The sequence below is a fragment of the Pelodiscus sinensis genome, chromosome 3 (genome assembly GCF_052426305.1).
Source record: "Pelodiscus sinensis isolate ZL-2025 chromosome 3, ASM5242630v1, whole genome shotgun sequence".
NCBI lineage: Eukaryota > Metazoa > Chordata > Testudines > Trionychidae > Pelodiscus > Pelodiscus sinensis.
Window position 1 is genome coordinate 161,241,062 of NC_143054.1, and position 16,336 is coordinate 161,257,397.

Here is a 16,336-nt window from a genome sequence, read left to right on the forward strand (position 1 = left end):
TCAGTGGAAAATGGCAGAAAGAGCCATTGAGTATTGATGTATATAATATTGCACCAAAAACAATAATAGAACAACAGTTAGGGTGTGTCTAGACTACAGGGTTTTGTCGACAGAAGTTTTGTCGACAGATACTGTTGACACAGCTTCTGTCGACAAAGAACGTCTAGACTACATCCAGTTCTGTTGACAAAGCAAGCTGCTTTGTCAACATAACTGTGTGGACGCAAAGGACAGTGTAGATGCAAAACTGCTGAGTTTTGTCGACGTTATGTCGACATAACTCAAAGGCAGTGTGGACGCAGGTATAGTTTTGTCGACAAAAGTCCACTTTTGTCGACAAAACCCTATAGTCTAGACACATCCTAAGGTTGCAAACCAAACACTCAGAAGATAGGAAATGCCAGAATGAAGTTTGCTGTTGCAACTTTAACTCCGCATCCTTGTGCATATGCATTATGAGACTGTTTTTAATTATGTGATCACTTAGGCAGGGTGTGTGTGAAAAAATACTATCTGACTTACCCATCTTGATAGCTTTTTTCTTTCCCTTTGATGAAGGAGGAGCCAATTTGTTATGGTCAATGACTTCAAAGTACCATGCGTTGCCTCCTCCAACCAAGGTTGGTTTGAAGCAACCTTCTTAATGCTCACAGAGTGAAATTCCTCCTTGTGGAGGGGCCCAGCACAACACAACACTCAAGTCTCACTTAAACCCCAAAAGCCTAATTCACCATCTCCCTGCACCTACCACCTATTTGCTATGTTTTTGTGCCCAAATAGAATCTCACAGCATTCCTAAACTTCCTCAGAGTTGAGACTCCAACATTAGGTTAGTCCTGTGGAAGTTTGCCTCAGTTTCCATTAGGTAGCAGCTGTCTTTGAATATCAAACATACAAGAATAATTACGATACATTTGGGGCCTAACAAATTCTCTTTCACATTAGTGTAAAGTGATTGTAAGATGCTGCAAGATAAGAATGGCATCATTTTATGCCCACTCTGCACAGGCGTACATAACTATGCACCGTGTCAGCCAGTAGAAAGTCAGGGTCGTAGTGTCTTATCCTGCTCGTTGAAGTGAAGAGGAGCTGCACCATTGACTTCAATGGGTGTAAGATTGAGTCCTGCCAGTTTAAGTGGAAGCCAAATGGATCCTGGGCCTTTCAGGGGTAAATTTTAGCCAGCCAGAGCAATATCTTGTATGCCTGGGCATATGCATATCCAAACATGATTCCTGCAAAGCTGATGAAGTTATTCTGCAGGAGGAAGGTAGTTTAACTGTCTTATCTTCTTCATGCCAGTTGCTAAATTATTCCCAGTGTGTTAAACAATGTAATTAAGCACAAACAGGCATGCTAAAAACTCTCGTTCTCCATCAGAAGAGGGAGAGAGCGTGCGTCAGCCCCAGCCTTCAAGCTCTGTTAGCTTTAATTTGAGTTGTGGAATTAGTAATCAGTTTGGCTGGAACACTGTTGCAGGAAATAGATCTTTGCATGCACAAGGCCCAGGTACTGTTTCAAATGAGTATTTGTTAAAGAGAACCCATTCCCTGTCGTGTTATAGTATATTACGTGAGATTTATTTCCCCTGTATCGAAAAATGCAAGTCCAAAAGGAATCATCTCTTTCTATGTCAGCTGAGGGCTATATCTGAGTTTCATCTGATTTTGTTTGTGAAATTGCTTTTTTAAATTAAACAAGACAAGACTCTCCTTGTCTTTCCAAGCGATTGTTAAAGGTCCCGAGTGCCATGGCACATGGCCGAAAGGGACTTTAACCACCCAGAAGGGCAATAATACTCTGTACAAACTTGGGAAAGCTCTATTAAGTGTTTTATTGAATGTAGATTAAGTTTTTAATACCCCCATGTAAAATGTTCATAGGAAAACAGAAGCCAGGCTCTCATCTGAATATCACAGCTTCCGCTCTCCTTGGACAGTGTTGGGGGGGGGGGGGCATGAATCAAATCAATAAAAATGATTGTTTGATAATGGAGGTGTCTTTCAGTCAGCACAAAAGGCATAACCAGCTCCAGTGCTTGGAAGCTGAAACCAGAAAAATTTGAATTAGAAGTGAGATGCAGACTTTTAATGGTGAGAGTAATTAGCCATTGGAACCATCTACCAAGTGAGATGGTGGCTTCTCTGTCACCTGGAGACTTTTAGTCCACACTGAATATTTTGTATCGCTCAAACAGAAGACCATTGGTTGCACAGGACTTACTTGGGCGAGGCTTTCTGTCCCTTGTTATGCAGGACGTCAGGCTGAATAATCATGATGATCCCTTTTTATCTCAAAATCTATGAATCCTCTACTCATAGTGAGCAGTGGGCTTAAAAACAAAATATGGTCCTGAAGAGACATGGAATCTGAGGGAAATGGGTGTTTGTAATGAAGGATAGTGCTCAAAGGAATGGTCCATACTGGGGAAATGGTTTAGATAAAATCAGAATTACATCATTGAGGTTGAAATCTGATGCAGAAATGTGAGCTTTGGGATAACAGTGCCCTTGAAAGCTTTTATGGAGGAAGGGTTTTTTTTCCAGCCACACCCCATGTGCCGGGACTGGAGCTGGGGCTGCGGTGCTATTTTTAGTACCATGGTCCCAGCCCCATCTACTTTGGGGGTGGGGGTGGGGAGGGCTGCATGGCAGGTGGCTGCCTATGTGCCAGGATTGAAGCCAGGCTGCAGTGCAGCTTCTCTTGGGCTGGGGCCAGGATACTAAAAATAGCACCTCAGCTCCAGTCCTGGCACACAGGTTAGCAGCCTGCCACGTGACACAGTGGGAACAACACTGGTTACTTCTACTTGAATTCTTCACCAGCAGCAGTGCTCAGTGCCCTGTCTGTCAGCCAAGAAGTAGAGGAATCTCACCCAGCTGTGTCAGGAAGAGCCTTTCCTAGCTGCTCTTTGTGTAGGAGGGAAGATATTTCCAATTGAGAGAGACCTAAACACTGAGCAGAGCAGTGGCTTTCCAAATCTTGATATGACCCTTAACTTTACAGCTAAAGCCCTAATTCAACTCTCCAATTGATTCAATGGATCTAAATCCCCAAGACTTTGGAAAGGTGCATGAAATGCAGATTGGGATCTAGAGCTGTTTTTCCCTCCTCTGAATCATATGAGATATGGAGCCAAAGACACAGACATCCCTGAGAGTCTTCCTATTGACATCAATGGACTTTGCACCAGACCCTGAGGCAGGACAATGGTGCAGGAAGACGTGTTGGTCTCCATTAGTGCTCTCAGTTATACAATACCACATGCATCTAAATGTAGACTGAGCAACCAAGCATTTAGAGTCCAAGGAGCTCAGAAGATAAAAATAAGCTCCCACAAAAATACACCATGCCCGAAAGTCACCAAGAGTGGAAAGTGTTTTTGGGGCCCACTACAAATGTCTTGGGTTACCATAGCTTCTCATGTAACATCCTCCCAACAGTGATATTCCCTTCCCTTCCTTATTGCCCAGAGCTTCTGCATCCCAGACCTCTTGCTCTTTTAGATTCCCTATAGAACACTGTAGTAGTTCAGGGATTCTTGGATGGTTTGCTCGGCCAGTAAGACTTAGAATTGAATCTGAAGCAATGGCTCTGCTTGTTTCAGATAAAGCCAGGTGGGATTTTACCACTTCCTATTCCCCAGGTGTTTCCAGGTAGGAAGGATTTTGTGATTACTACCTCTTCCAGGGGTGTGAGCAGGTGCTCTACTCTGGGCACTTTCACTGTCTCAGTGTGCTTGGTGGGAAGTGTTCAGATGAGGCCATTAACAGTAGCTGACACTTTTTCTCCTCCACAGGTCAGAGACATGATGCCTGCCCCTGGTGACCCGTATCAGAAGCTACAGCCAGGCAGGCAAACCAAGGGGAGGGCTGGAAGCCTTCATAACCCCCAGAAATTTAAGAATCAGGACTTTACCCAACTGAGAGACTACTGCCTGAGACGACGCCTGCTGTTTGAAGATGAGACCTTCCCAGCACATGTCAGTTCCATTGGTTTCAGTCTGCTTTCCGAAGACAAGCTGAGCCACATACAGTGGAAACGACCAACCGTGAGTTCCCTCCTAATGGCGTTCAGTAGCAATGCTGATTTCCTTAGTGGAAAAAGACAGATCCTTTGGTTTGTCTCATGACTATTAGTTACCCCAGCATGGAGGGCTGCGCCCAGCAGCGCTAACTCAAGGAAAATGCTGGGAAGCTTTGGGACCAAGGCTCCTAGGCAGCTGGAGTGGGGACTGGTGTTGCATCTCCACTAGAGGATGAGGGGGTGAAACATACGTGTTTCGCCATTGGCCAGCACTCAAACTGCACTCGGACTCCCTTCAAGCAGTGGTGCAAGTAAACAAAAGTTCTTACTGGGTGGGATGGGGAAGGCACACCAATTAAGGGAGGGCACATGTCCTCTCCACGTGAGTGCCTACATGATGCCACCCCGCCCCCAGCCTGGGGCCCCATGTTCTTTCCCTCTTCTCCCCATCCCACGTTCCCTGGGAGGCAGAGGGTCAGGGGTAGTATGGCAGCTAGAGGAGCTGCTTGCAGTTCTGCTCCTTTCTCCCTGCCCCTCCCAGCCCTGCCCCTTCTCGGTGGACAGCAGTGGAGGGCAACCTGCAGCCTGTGGGTCTCATGCAGCGCATTGGGGTTCTATGTATGGCCCATGAGTCATTTTGTTTACCATTGCCCAGGCACAGGGTTACCAGGTTACACTGGTTTCCATCAGGGTAGTTTTTTTCCTACCCATATTATTTAAAGGGACACATGCATAAAGCAAGGGCACATGAGGTGAGGTGTGTGCAGATTACACAGAACTGTGACTGCAAGACCCATGTGTTCCCTCTGCCTCCAATCAAAGCACTGATATGGTTCCGTCAGCACCCCCCACAAACGTGAGAGTAGTTTGCAAAACTACCCCATCCCAGGAGACTCCCTTGGTAATGATACTCTTGCGGCCCACTGAGATGAAGGAGGGCTACTTAATGCAGCCCACTCACTCATCTAGGTTGCTCACTGCTGGGGGTAGGAGGTGGCTGTTCTGCTCCTTTCCCAACTGGGAAGGGCTGTGGAGAAAGGAGCAGAATGCCAGCAGCTGCTTAGGCTGCCATAGCACTCCCAGCCCCAGCCTGGTACTCAGAGATGCGGCAGCCAGTGGAGGGTTTGGGGCTGGTCAGCAGGGAGCCTTTCAGTACCTCATACCAGCTAAAAATAACTTGCTGGTTTGGCGTACCATCCTGGCCCGACCCACTTGCACCACTGCCTTCAAACTTACTTCTGCTTCTCCTGCAGATGTTGTAAGGGTCTCTGAAACTGACAACACTTTGGCTGCTAGAATCACAGACCATAGAAATGAAACTAGCCTGTTATCCACTCCTGTCCCCATGCAAATCGCAGGATTGCCCTAATGCCCATTTTCTAGTGGTTTGTCCAGCCTACTTTTAAAAAGTCTCAGGCAATGGGACTTTACCTCTTCCCAAGGCAGGACTATTGTGCAGTTGAACACATCCGTCAGTCACCCAGTACAAGTGCACCTTCATGCAGCAAGTTCTTAATCACTTTCCTTAGCTCCCCCTGACCTTAGAAATCTGACAGCAAAGAAAAATAGCACCTTGGTCCTATTCATCTCTCCTCTTTCTGCATCTTCTGAGTCATATAGTATCTGATTATTTAAGTGACAGATAATTTTTACTGCTGTCAGTGTTCCAGATCCAATATAGCAGTTGAGGAGCAAGCTGGTTTCTATTTTACCATGTGCATCATCAAGAGAATTGCCAATTAGATTCAGAGTCTGGAATCTTTATATCTGGTGCTAATGTGCAAAGCAGAAAGAAAACAGCTTGATTTTCAGACACCAGGCAGTGGTGACAATTAGAGACGACTTGTTTTGACTTGTAAAGTAAGCCAATTTGATATGGGAGTCCTTGGGGGAATAGATTGGGAGAATCAAGATGTCATTTTCATTGTCACTTTTTTTGATTGTGTAGTAGCTGCACTTTAAGAATAGCTGTGAGGATTAAGGGCCACGTTTTCAGACCCAGCCTCTGGTTGTGTGCCCACAGAAATGTATGTGCCATTATTTGAACCTTCAAAACTTCTGCATGTGCAATTTGAAACATTATTACTACAGCTGGGGGTGAGAACACTAAATTAGGCAAGGATCCTGTGGAAAAAATAATATGTAATCGTGGCATTACAAATGGCCTCATAATTACAGCTGGACCAAAAAAATTGGACAAATATATTTTGTTCACCAAAAAAGCAGTTTCAGATTAACCAATTTTTTTAACCAATTCATGCTGAATTTAGTGAATAGTTGTGGTTGAAAAACTAAATAAAATAATATTTAAAAATTAGGATATTTCATTTCTAACAATTTTTAAATGAAAAAATGTTGGAGGAAAGTCAACATGGTTTCTGTAAAGGGAAATCATACCTCACTAATCTGCTAGAGTTCTTTGAGGGGGTCAACAAACATGTGGACAAGGGGAATCCAGTGAAAATAGTAATTTAGATTTCCAGACAGCCTTTGACAAAGTCCCTCACCAAAGGCTCTTAAGTAAAGTAAGTTGTCATGGGATAGGAGGGAAGGTCCTTTCATGGACTGATAACTGATTAAAAGATAGAAAACAATAGGTAGGAATAAATGGTAAGTTTTCAGAGTGGAGAGAGGTAAGGAGTGGACTCCCCTAAGGGACTGTCCTGGGACCAATCCTATTCAACTTATTTATAAATGATATAGAGAAAGGGGTAAACAGTGAGGTGACAAAATTTGCAGATGATACCAAACTGCTCAAGATAGTTAAGACCAAAGCAAATTGTGAAGAGCTTCAAAAAGATTTCACCAAATTAAGTGACTGGGCAACAAAACGGCAAATTAAATTTAATGTTGATAATGTTAAGTAATGCACATTGGGGGAAAAATCCCAATTATACATACAATATGATGGGGACTAATTTAGCTGTAACTATTCAAGAGAGAGATCTTGGAGTTGTGGATAATTCTCTGAAAACATCCACTCAGTGTTCAGTGGCAGTTAAAAAAGCAAATAGAATGTTAGGATTCATTAAAAAAAGGGATAGAGAATAAGACAGAGAATATTTTATTGCCTCTGTATAAAACCATGCTATGCCCACATCTTGAATACTGCATATAGATATAGTCACCTCATCTCAAAAGAGATCTATTGGCATTGGAAAAGGTTCAGAAAAGGGCAACAAAAATGATCAGGGGTTTGGAATGGGTCCTATATGAAGAGAAATTAAAAAGACTTGGACTTTTCAGATTAGAAAGAAGGAGACTAAGGGGGATATGATCGAGAGCTATAAAATCATGAGTGGTGTAGAGAAAGTGAATAAGGAAAAGTTACGGCTACATTTCTATTACTTATTTCCATAATATAAGAACTAGGGGTCACCAAATAAAATTAATAGGCAGCAGGTTCAAAACAAACAAAAGGAGTTCTTCTTCACTCAGCACACAGTCAACCTGTAGAACTCCTTGCCAGAAGATGTGCAGGCTTGGACTTTAACATAGTTCAAAAAAGATCTAGAAAGGCTCATGGAGGTTAGGTTTATCAATGGCTATTAACCAGGATGGGTAGGAATGGTGTCCCTAGCCTCTCTCTGTAAATGGATGACAGGAGAGGAATCACATGAGGATTACCTGTTGTTTTCCCTCCCTCGGGGGCATCTGGTATTGGCCACTGTTGGAAGACAGGATACTGGGCTAGATGGACCTTTGGTCTGACCATTCTTATGGCCATTCTTATGTTCTTAAACATTTTTTCTTCATTTTCAATACATGTTTCAGTTTACCTAAATTTAACTGAAAAGAAATGGTGTCTCTCCCACAAAATCATTTTGGATTCAACAAAGCATTTTGCTAAACTATATATTAATTTGCTTGGTGGGGGTGTCATTCTTTCAAGAACCATTCCCCATCCAAAAAATTATTTCAGGTTAACTCAAAAAAATTTTTTTTGATTCAGGCAGCAAAATGAATGTTAAGCTATTTATACAGCTCTAACCAAAGGGGCTAAATCAAGATTGCACAGACAATTTTCATTCTGGCATGTTGTGTGTGTGTGTGTGTGTGTGTGTGTGTGTGTGTGTGTGTGTGTGTAAAAATCATTATACTACAGTAGTGCAGGATGCTGCAACAGAGATCAGAGTCTCCCTGTTCTAGGCACTGCATAAACTCCTCACTCAAATCCATCCTTGCCGAGAAGAGTGTATCATCTCACTAGGGAGGCCAGACAACAGGTGAGAAAGGAAACTGCAGCACAGAAAAGTGACCTGTCAGAGCTAGGAGAAGAAGAAAGAGTTACTCACCCTGTCCAGTAATGGTGGTTCTTCGAGATGTGTGTCCCGATGGGTGCTCCACCCATCTATGTACAGAGTGGAGCACCCACGGGGACACTACTCGAAGAGACGCCTGTCTCCTGACCTCAGGCTAGTCTTCTATCCACTGAAGCGTGTAACCTCTCTGTTAGTCGATACCATTTGTATCATAGCCAGTCCTTGAGGCCACATTCAGAATCAGGGCCCTCCTGCCCTAAGCATTTTGCAAATGCACTTAAAGACAATCCTTGCCCCGAAAGAGCAATCTAACTGTGAGGTTGAGTAGCACATTGTTCCACTTTTCACAACAGAAAGTGCCAAGCAGCATGAGATAGGATGCTGGAGATAGGACTCAGCAAATGGGTCTGCCAGGCGGCGCGGGGGGTCAGAGTGGCAGTGACAGACATATGGGGTTATCAATACTAGTGCTGTGATGATTCGAAGGTTTCAGGTGAAAAGGATAATTTAAAAAGGGTGACTCAGGTTAGAACATAAGAATGGCCGTACTGGGTCAGACCAAAGGTCCATCTAGCACAGTAGCTTGTCTGCGGACAGTGGCCAGCACCAGGTGCCCCAGAGAGGGTGGACCGAATACAATAATCAAGCGATTTGTCTCCTGCCATCCTTTTCCAGCCTCTGACAAACAGAGGCCAGGGACACCATTTCGATCCCCTAGCTAATAACCTTTTATGGACCTAACCTCCATGAAATTATCTAGCTTCTCTTTAAACTCTGTTATAGTCCTAGCCTTCACAGCCTCCTCTGGCAAGGAGTTCCACAGGTTGACTACACGCTGTGTGAACAAGAACTTTCTTTTATTAGTTTTAAACCTGCTGCCCATTAATTTCATTTGGTGTCCTCTAGTTCTTCTATTATGGGAACTAATAAATAACTTTTCTTTATTCAACCTCTCCACACCACTCATGATTTTAAGAACTCTAATAGTTTCTGTAAAGGCAAATCATGTCTTACTAATCTATGTTGACTTTTGTCCATCAAATTATGTTCTTCCACGTGGCTCACAATTTTATTCTTTACTATTGTTTCAACTAATTTGCCCGGTATTGAAGTTAGACTTACCGGTCTGTAATTGCCAGGATCACCCCTAGAGCCCTTTTAAAATATTGGTGTCACGTTGGCTACCTTCCAGTCATTAGGTACGGAAGCCGATTTAAAGGATAGGTTACAAACCACAGATAATAGTTCAGCAATTTCCCATTTGAGTTCTTTTAGAACCCTTGGATGAATGCCATCCGGTCCCAGAGATTTGTTAACATTAAGTTTTTCTATTTGTTCCAAAACCTCCTCTAATGACACTTCAATCCGGGACCATTCCTCAAATTCATCACCCACAAAGGATGATGCAGATTTGGGAATCTCCCTAACGTTCTCAGCCATGAAAACTGAAGCAAAGAAATCATTTAGTTTATCTACAATGGCTTTATTGTCCTTGATTGCTCCTTTTATATCTCGATCATCTAGGGGACCCACAGGTTTTTTAGCAGGCTTCCTGCTTCTAATGTACTTAAGAAACATTTTGTTATTTCTTTTTGAGTTTTTGGCTAGCTGTTCCTCAAAATCTTTTTTTGCTTTTCTTATTACATTTATACACTTAATTTAACAGTGTTTATGTTCCTTTCTATTTATCTCACTAGGATTGGACTTCCACTTCTTAAAAGATGCCTTTTTGTCTCTCACTGCTTCTTTTACATGGTGGTTAAGCCACGGTGACTCTTTTTTAGGTCTCTTGCTATGTTTTTTAATTTGGGGTATACATTTAAGTTGGGTCTCTATTATGGTGTCTTTAAAAAGTTTCCATGCAGCTTTCAGGGATTTGGCTCTAGTCACTGTGCCTTTTAATTTCTGTTTAACTAACCGCCTCATTTTTGTGTAATTCCCCGTTTTGAAATTAAATGCCAGAATGCTGGACTGCTGAGGTGTTCTTCCCACCACAGGAATGTTAAATGTTGTTATATTATGGTCACTATTCCCAAGCGGTCCTGTAACGGTTATCTCCTGGACCTGATCCTGTGCTCCACTCAGGACTAAATCGAGAATTGCCTCTCCCCTTGTGGGTTCCTGTACCAGCTGCTCCAAGAAGCAGTCATTTAAGCCATTGAGAAATTTTATCTCTGCTTCTCTTCCTGAGGTGACTTGTATCCAGTCAATATGGGGATAATTAAAATCTCCCATTATTATAGAGTTCTTTATTTTGGTAGCCTCTCTCATCTCCCTCAGCATTTCAATGTCAGTATCGCTGTCCTGGTCAGGTGGTCGGTAATATATCCCTACTGCTAATTTCTCATTATTGGAGCATGAAATTACTATCCATAGTGATTCTATTGAGCAAGTTGATTCATTTATTATTTTTATTTCATTTGATTCTACATTATCTTTCACATACAGTGCCACTCCGCCACCCACCCGGCCTGCTCTATCCTTCCGATATATTTTATATCCCGGTATGATTGTGTCCCACAGATTTTCCTCATTCCACCAGGTTTCAGTGATGCCTATTATGTCAATCTCCTCCTTTAATACGAGGTACTCTAGTTCACCCATCTTATTAGACAGACTCCTAGCATTTGTGTAGAAGCACTTTAAAAATTTGCCACTGCTTATTTGTCTGCCCTTCCCTGATGCACTGGATTCCTTTGTATGTGGTTGTTTGTCTGCTCTGGCCCATGGTTTGTCCTTTCCCCTCCTCTCTTTCTGACTACAGCTTAGAGAATCTCTATCAATGGATTCTCTTCTAAGAGAAGTCTCCCTCCGATTTACGTGCATCTCCGCACCAGTCGGCTCCAGTCACAGGGTTTTCTCTAGTCACACCATCCCAGCCTCCAGATGGTGCCTGAAGCCACTTGGGAATGAAGCCTCCTCTGGCATTTCTCTTGTATAATCTGCCTCCCTGTGGGAGAGGGCCCTTGAGAGGGAGCAGGTAGGGGCAAAGTGAGACTGCGTCGCTCCTTGGCCTGGAACACAGAGAGAGCTCCAGGCTGGAGGTTACCTGGGGAAAGGCTGCTAAATGGGAATGGGGCAGAGGCCGCGCATTGTGTGCACAGCTGCCACACATTCAGCCTTGCTGATCACTGGTGAACTGCTCCTACTGTGCTGTAGCCCTGGGGGTGACCAGGGTGGGGGTGTGCAGTTGGGCCCAGCCACACACTGCCTGCACCACATAGCATATTGATTTAATTACTGGTGATTTATTTTGTTCATTGTACATACAGGGCTTACCCAAAGTGTTAGCTTTCCCACCTTCTTCCTAAATAAAATGCCGCCTTCTTTAAGGAACAATCTGCCTTTTTTTTTTTAATCCACATTCTTCACCATGCCTAGACATAATATATTTCCTCATATTTTCAGATGGAGGTCTCAGCTGCTGGCTACATTCAAAAACAGAGACCGTGGCCACGTTCTAGGTGCCGTACAGTTAGACTGGTGATGAAAATAACTAAGCTGGCAATAACAACATTCACAATCCCTGTGACCACTTTTCACTGTGCCAGCAGCTTCTGGGGGCATTCATCCATGTACAGAATCAATGACTGGCTTGAAGCCACCTGTAAGAAAGTGGCCCTAATACCGTGGGGGACACATGCACAAAAGAATGATTCAGGAATTCTGAGTCTAATTTGAGATACTGGCCCCAAGTAATTTCTGGGAAATATGAGAAATTTACAGTGACAAAGACTACAGCTGTTGCCCACTACCTGTCATTCAGCCAGTCTATAGGGCTGTCCTCTGGTGTGTGCAGGGCCATTGCAGGCTTAGAATTTTTTTGGGGGGGGGAAGGTCACAAGGGTGTGGAGTCGTAAGATCCTACTCAGTGTTTCCATGTGTTTGAAATAACGGCTCAATTACATGGAAACATCATTTCTACCCTGTGATGGTTTCACACAAGCGGCGTCTTTGTCTATTCGAACAAACTAAACCAGACTGAGACTTCAGAATGCATCAATCTCTGGACTGGGAAAGCCACGTGATGGACTAGTCCGTGCTCAGAAGTTTGGCCAGAATAGCCACTCTGGCAAAACTTTCCTAATCTAAGGGCATGTCTAGACTATGGGGGTTTTTTTTGAAAGGAGATATGCAAATTTGGCACTAATTATCTGATCGCATTTTCAAAAGCGGGTCTTTCAAAAGTAAAAGTCTGAATGCGTTTTTTTGGGGGGGGAACCCCTTTTTCGAAAAGCCGTGTAAACCTCCTTTTTTTTAGGAAGAGCGGTTTTTTCCAGAAAGGGGTTTTTTTCCCCAAAAAACCCCCCCGCATCCAGACTACTTTAACTTTCGAAAATGTGATTGGAAGAAGATATTCAAATTAGTGCCGAATTTGCATATCTCCTTTAAATAAAACCTGTAGTCTAGTAGATGCTGGGATAAGTGTTTTACAAGGATAGCTTATCCTCTAGCTTAGGCTGCCTGTCATAAAGAAAAATAGGGTACAGCCAAAAAGATTACACAGGAGAACCTACATCTGGAGCAGAACAAAAGTAAAGAGTTGATGTACAAAATGTCTGTGTTTTAGTAGGTTACATCTCACTGAACTCTCTGCTTACTAAGCAGGAGCGTAACCTATGAAGTGAACTCCCACAACCAACACATGCACAGGATCTAAGACCTCTCTGAAGCGCTGATGTCTTATCAGTAGACTTTGACTAATAATAACACTATAGTTATTCTCTCTATTTGATGCTTTCGATGCTTTTGGACTTTGAACCAAGCAAGGGAAACAACCAGGTAAATGTCTATTGGGAGATGAGGGAAGAGAAGAGTCTTATTTTGTTTCTTGTGTAGCCTGTGGTCATTTGGCAGTACATATCCACAGAAGAATGGCTCTATTGGGTCGGACCAGAGTCAGACCAGAGGGAATGAACAGATCAAATAATCACCAAGTGATCCCTCCCTTGTTGTCCATTCCCTGCTTCTGACAAACAGAGGCCAGGGACACCATGCCTCCCTATCCTGGCTAACAGCCATTGATGGACCTAACCTCCACAGATCTATCTAGCTCTTTTTTTATTCTTTCTACAGCATACCCTCTCTCTGGTACTTTAATGGCCCTTGTTATAATATCTGAACACCTCCCAATCTTTGTCTTATGAGCTAGGGAACAGCCCTCTTGCTATTCTTTCTTGGGGAACTGGCTCACTCTCAGTTTGAATAGTAAGTAACTTGCCTGAGCTTACACAGAGCCTGCACCAGGTGAGGCCTCTCAGGGTGTGTCTAAACTGCACCCTTTGCTTAAAATAAGCTATGCAATTTGAGCTATGCAAATTGCATAGCTTATTTTGAGTTAATTTTAAAATAGCTTATTTCTTAATTTGGCCCTCTCTACGCTGTGCCAAATTTCAAAATAAACCACATTTCTGAAATGTCCCTTAATACTCAGAGAATGAGGTTTACAGGGACATCGGAATAGTGCACCCGTTATATTTTGAAATAATGGGTTTGTTTAAAAGATGCGGAATAGCTATTTGGAAATAGCGCCACAGTGTAGACATTCCCTCCAATTCCAGGCTAGTATCAAACTACCAAAACATTTCTTCTCCAGTTCTTGAGGAAGAATGGCTGCTCTCGAGACTTATTCCAAGGTAGCAATTAATAGAAGTGATTTATTATTCTTTGCTCCATTAAGTGTAAATGACTTAATAACATAGAATAGACAAGGCCTCCTGCCCCATGGAGTTTACAATCTCAGGGCCACTTACAGTGTGCAAATCCAGAGTAACTCTATTAAAGGCAATGATGCTACTCTAGATTAACATCCTTGTAGCTAAGAGCAGAATTTGGCCCTCAGTTGATATGCTTCTTTACACGAACTCCAATGGACTTTGGCTCAAGCCCTTGAACCGGTAGCACAATGAACAGCAGCGGAAGATGAGTGGTAAATAGAAAGGAAAGAAGTAACCATAAGCAAAGGAAAGGGCTTCCTGTTTTGGGGATAGTCTAAAATGTTCTGGGAGAGTCAAGAAATTACCCTTTTCACTACTCTTCCACAGAGCCCTTCAGACGTATTTGCATAGGTCTGCATTCCTTTCTTTTGCACTGCTGGTGGTTGCTTGCATGGTGTTTGCCTCTGGAGTTATTTTCTTGTTGGCTTCTGGTTTATTATCCTAACAATGTAGCTACAGCTGCCCATGGGGAGATGGCAGGAGATACCCAGTTTTGCCCATAAAATCCAGATTGGAGAAGCTGCTGCTCAGCACACCCTGAATTTATCTGGACTGAGGACTTTGGGAGGCAATGTAAAACTACGGTGAAGTGCAAAGATGAGGAGGGGAAGGAGGACACTACTAGTTAAAAGTGCCAGAAGAAATTTCAATGGAATTACTGCTGAAGAATGGATCCAAACATCTCTATATCCCTATTCCAACTGTCAGCCAACCACTCATCCTAGTTACATACACTCATCAAAGCTCTATTTTAAAATATCTGTCTGTACCTTGAGCGTTTCTTGTGCTGGTGGATTGTGACGTCTGCTTGGAAGTGATTGTGTGCCTTGCCACATTTTGCACTAATCCCCCTAAAGCAATGTCAATTAGCAAATTGCAACTGTTTCAGCTTCTTTGTTGTTCTTCTGTTCGGTGCATGGCTCAGCATCCAATAACTTACTCTTGTGGCATTTATGGCTCAGTTGTTAAACAATCTTGGCACTTTATATGCTCCCAGTGTGCTGGTTCTCCTGGAAAACCTGCTCCCTTAATAAGAGGCTTGATCCAGAGCCAATCCAGTCAATGAAAGTTTTGCCATTAACTTAGATGAGAACTGGATTCAACCCTTCATGCCTGGGTAGGAGATGAGCCATTTTGAAAATCTGGGCCCTTAGTCCTCAGTAAAATATATCAGCCAAAAATTGCAGCAGTAATGCCTCATTTCACCTGCTGCCAAGATGAACTTTTCTTTGCTGCTTCCATTGATCTTTTTCTCTTCTTACACTTTGTTCCAAATGTTTCCAGTATCTTCCCTAGGACAGGAAGCGTGAAAAATGCAGCCAACTTTCCAGTCCCCCTCGTCAAAGCTTTCTGATACTTCCCACTTCATGTTAGCCACTAGGCAAGTGCCACACTGGCTTTGCTCAGAATTGCTAACTGTTATTACAATCTCCTCTGTTTTTGACACAGTTTTTACACAGTTCCAAGTGGAAAGGGTTTGCTCTTATTCCCAAGGGATGCATCAGTGTCCTCTCTAAAGTCCATTATGAGTTCCCACTTTGCTGTCATTGATACATTCTCACTCACCTGCTCTTGCCAAGCTAATGCACAAAAAGCCTCTGCTTTGCTGTTCAAGTCTCCCTGCCTCCTCCATGCAGCTTTTTTAAAACACCGACCAGAATAGTACAAAATCTGTATCCCATCCATGGTACTGACAAGTCTTTTATTAACATATTGTGTGACAGCCTCACAATCTTTCATGCTTCATTTTCCTGACTCCCTCTGGGGAGAGCTGATTCCCCACTTTACAGATGGGGAACTCATGCACAAAGAGGCTAAGGCCAGACTACACTAGACCTGGATGGTTGGCGTAAGGTACACAACTCCAGCTATGTAGAATACGTAGCTGAAGCAGGCTTAGCTTAAGATGATCTTGGTGGCATCCACACAGAAGGAGGTTGACAGGAGCAAACACTCCAGTCAACTTCCCTTACTCCTCATGACTGTGAGGAGGACAGGCACCAGCTGGCGCTACTCTCAGCGTTCAATTTACGGGTCTAAATCGAATCTGCTACATCGAACACCAGAACGTCAATGTACAATGTAGCGAGTGTAGACATGCCCTCATTGCCTTGACCAAAGAGATGTGGGAAATCTGTGGCAGAACAGAGAATTGAATGCAGGTCTCTGAGACCCAGGCAAGTGTCCTAACCACAAGGCCAACCTCCCACTTGCACACCATGCACAGGAAGCTGTAACACAGTAACTGTGAAGGGAGATGCAGGCGTATACTATACTGCAAGCACCCTGGAAGAATGGACCTTTTCATGTCATATTCTTAGATTCCTGGAA

General features: G+C 43.3%; 1 protein-coding gene across 1 annotated transcript in view; it reads left to right on the plus strand.

Moving 5' to 3' along the window:
- Positions 1–16,336, plus strand: part of CAPN13 (calpain 13) — a 94,678-nt gene that overhangs the window by 19,430 nt on the left and 58,912 nt on the right. The window contains exon 2 of the mRNA XM_089777171.1: positions 3,800–4,051. Within this exon, the coding sequence (XP_089633297.1) occupies positions 3,809–4,051 (243 nt within the window). The 5' untranslated portion in view covers positions 3,800–3,808. The remainder of the gene's footprint in view (positions 1–3,799; positions 4,052–16,336) is intronic.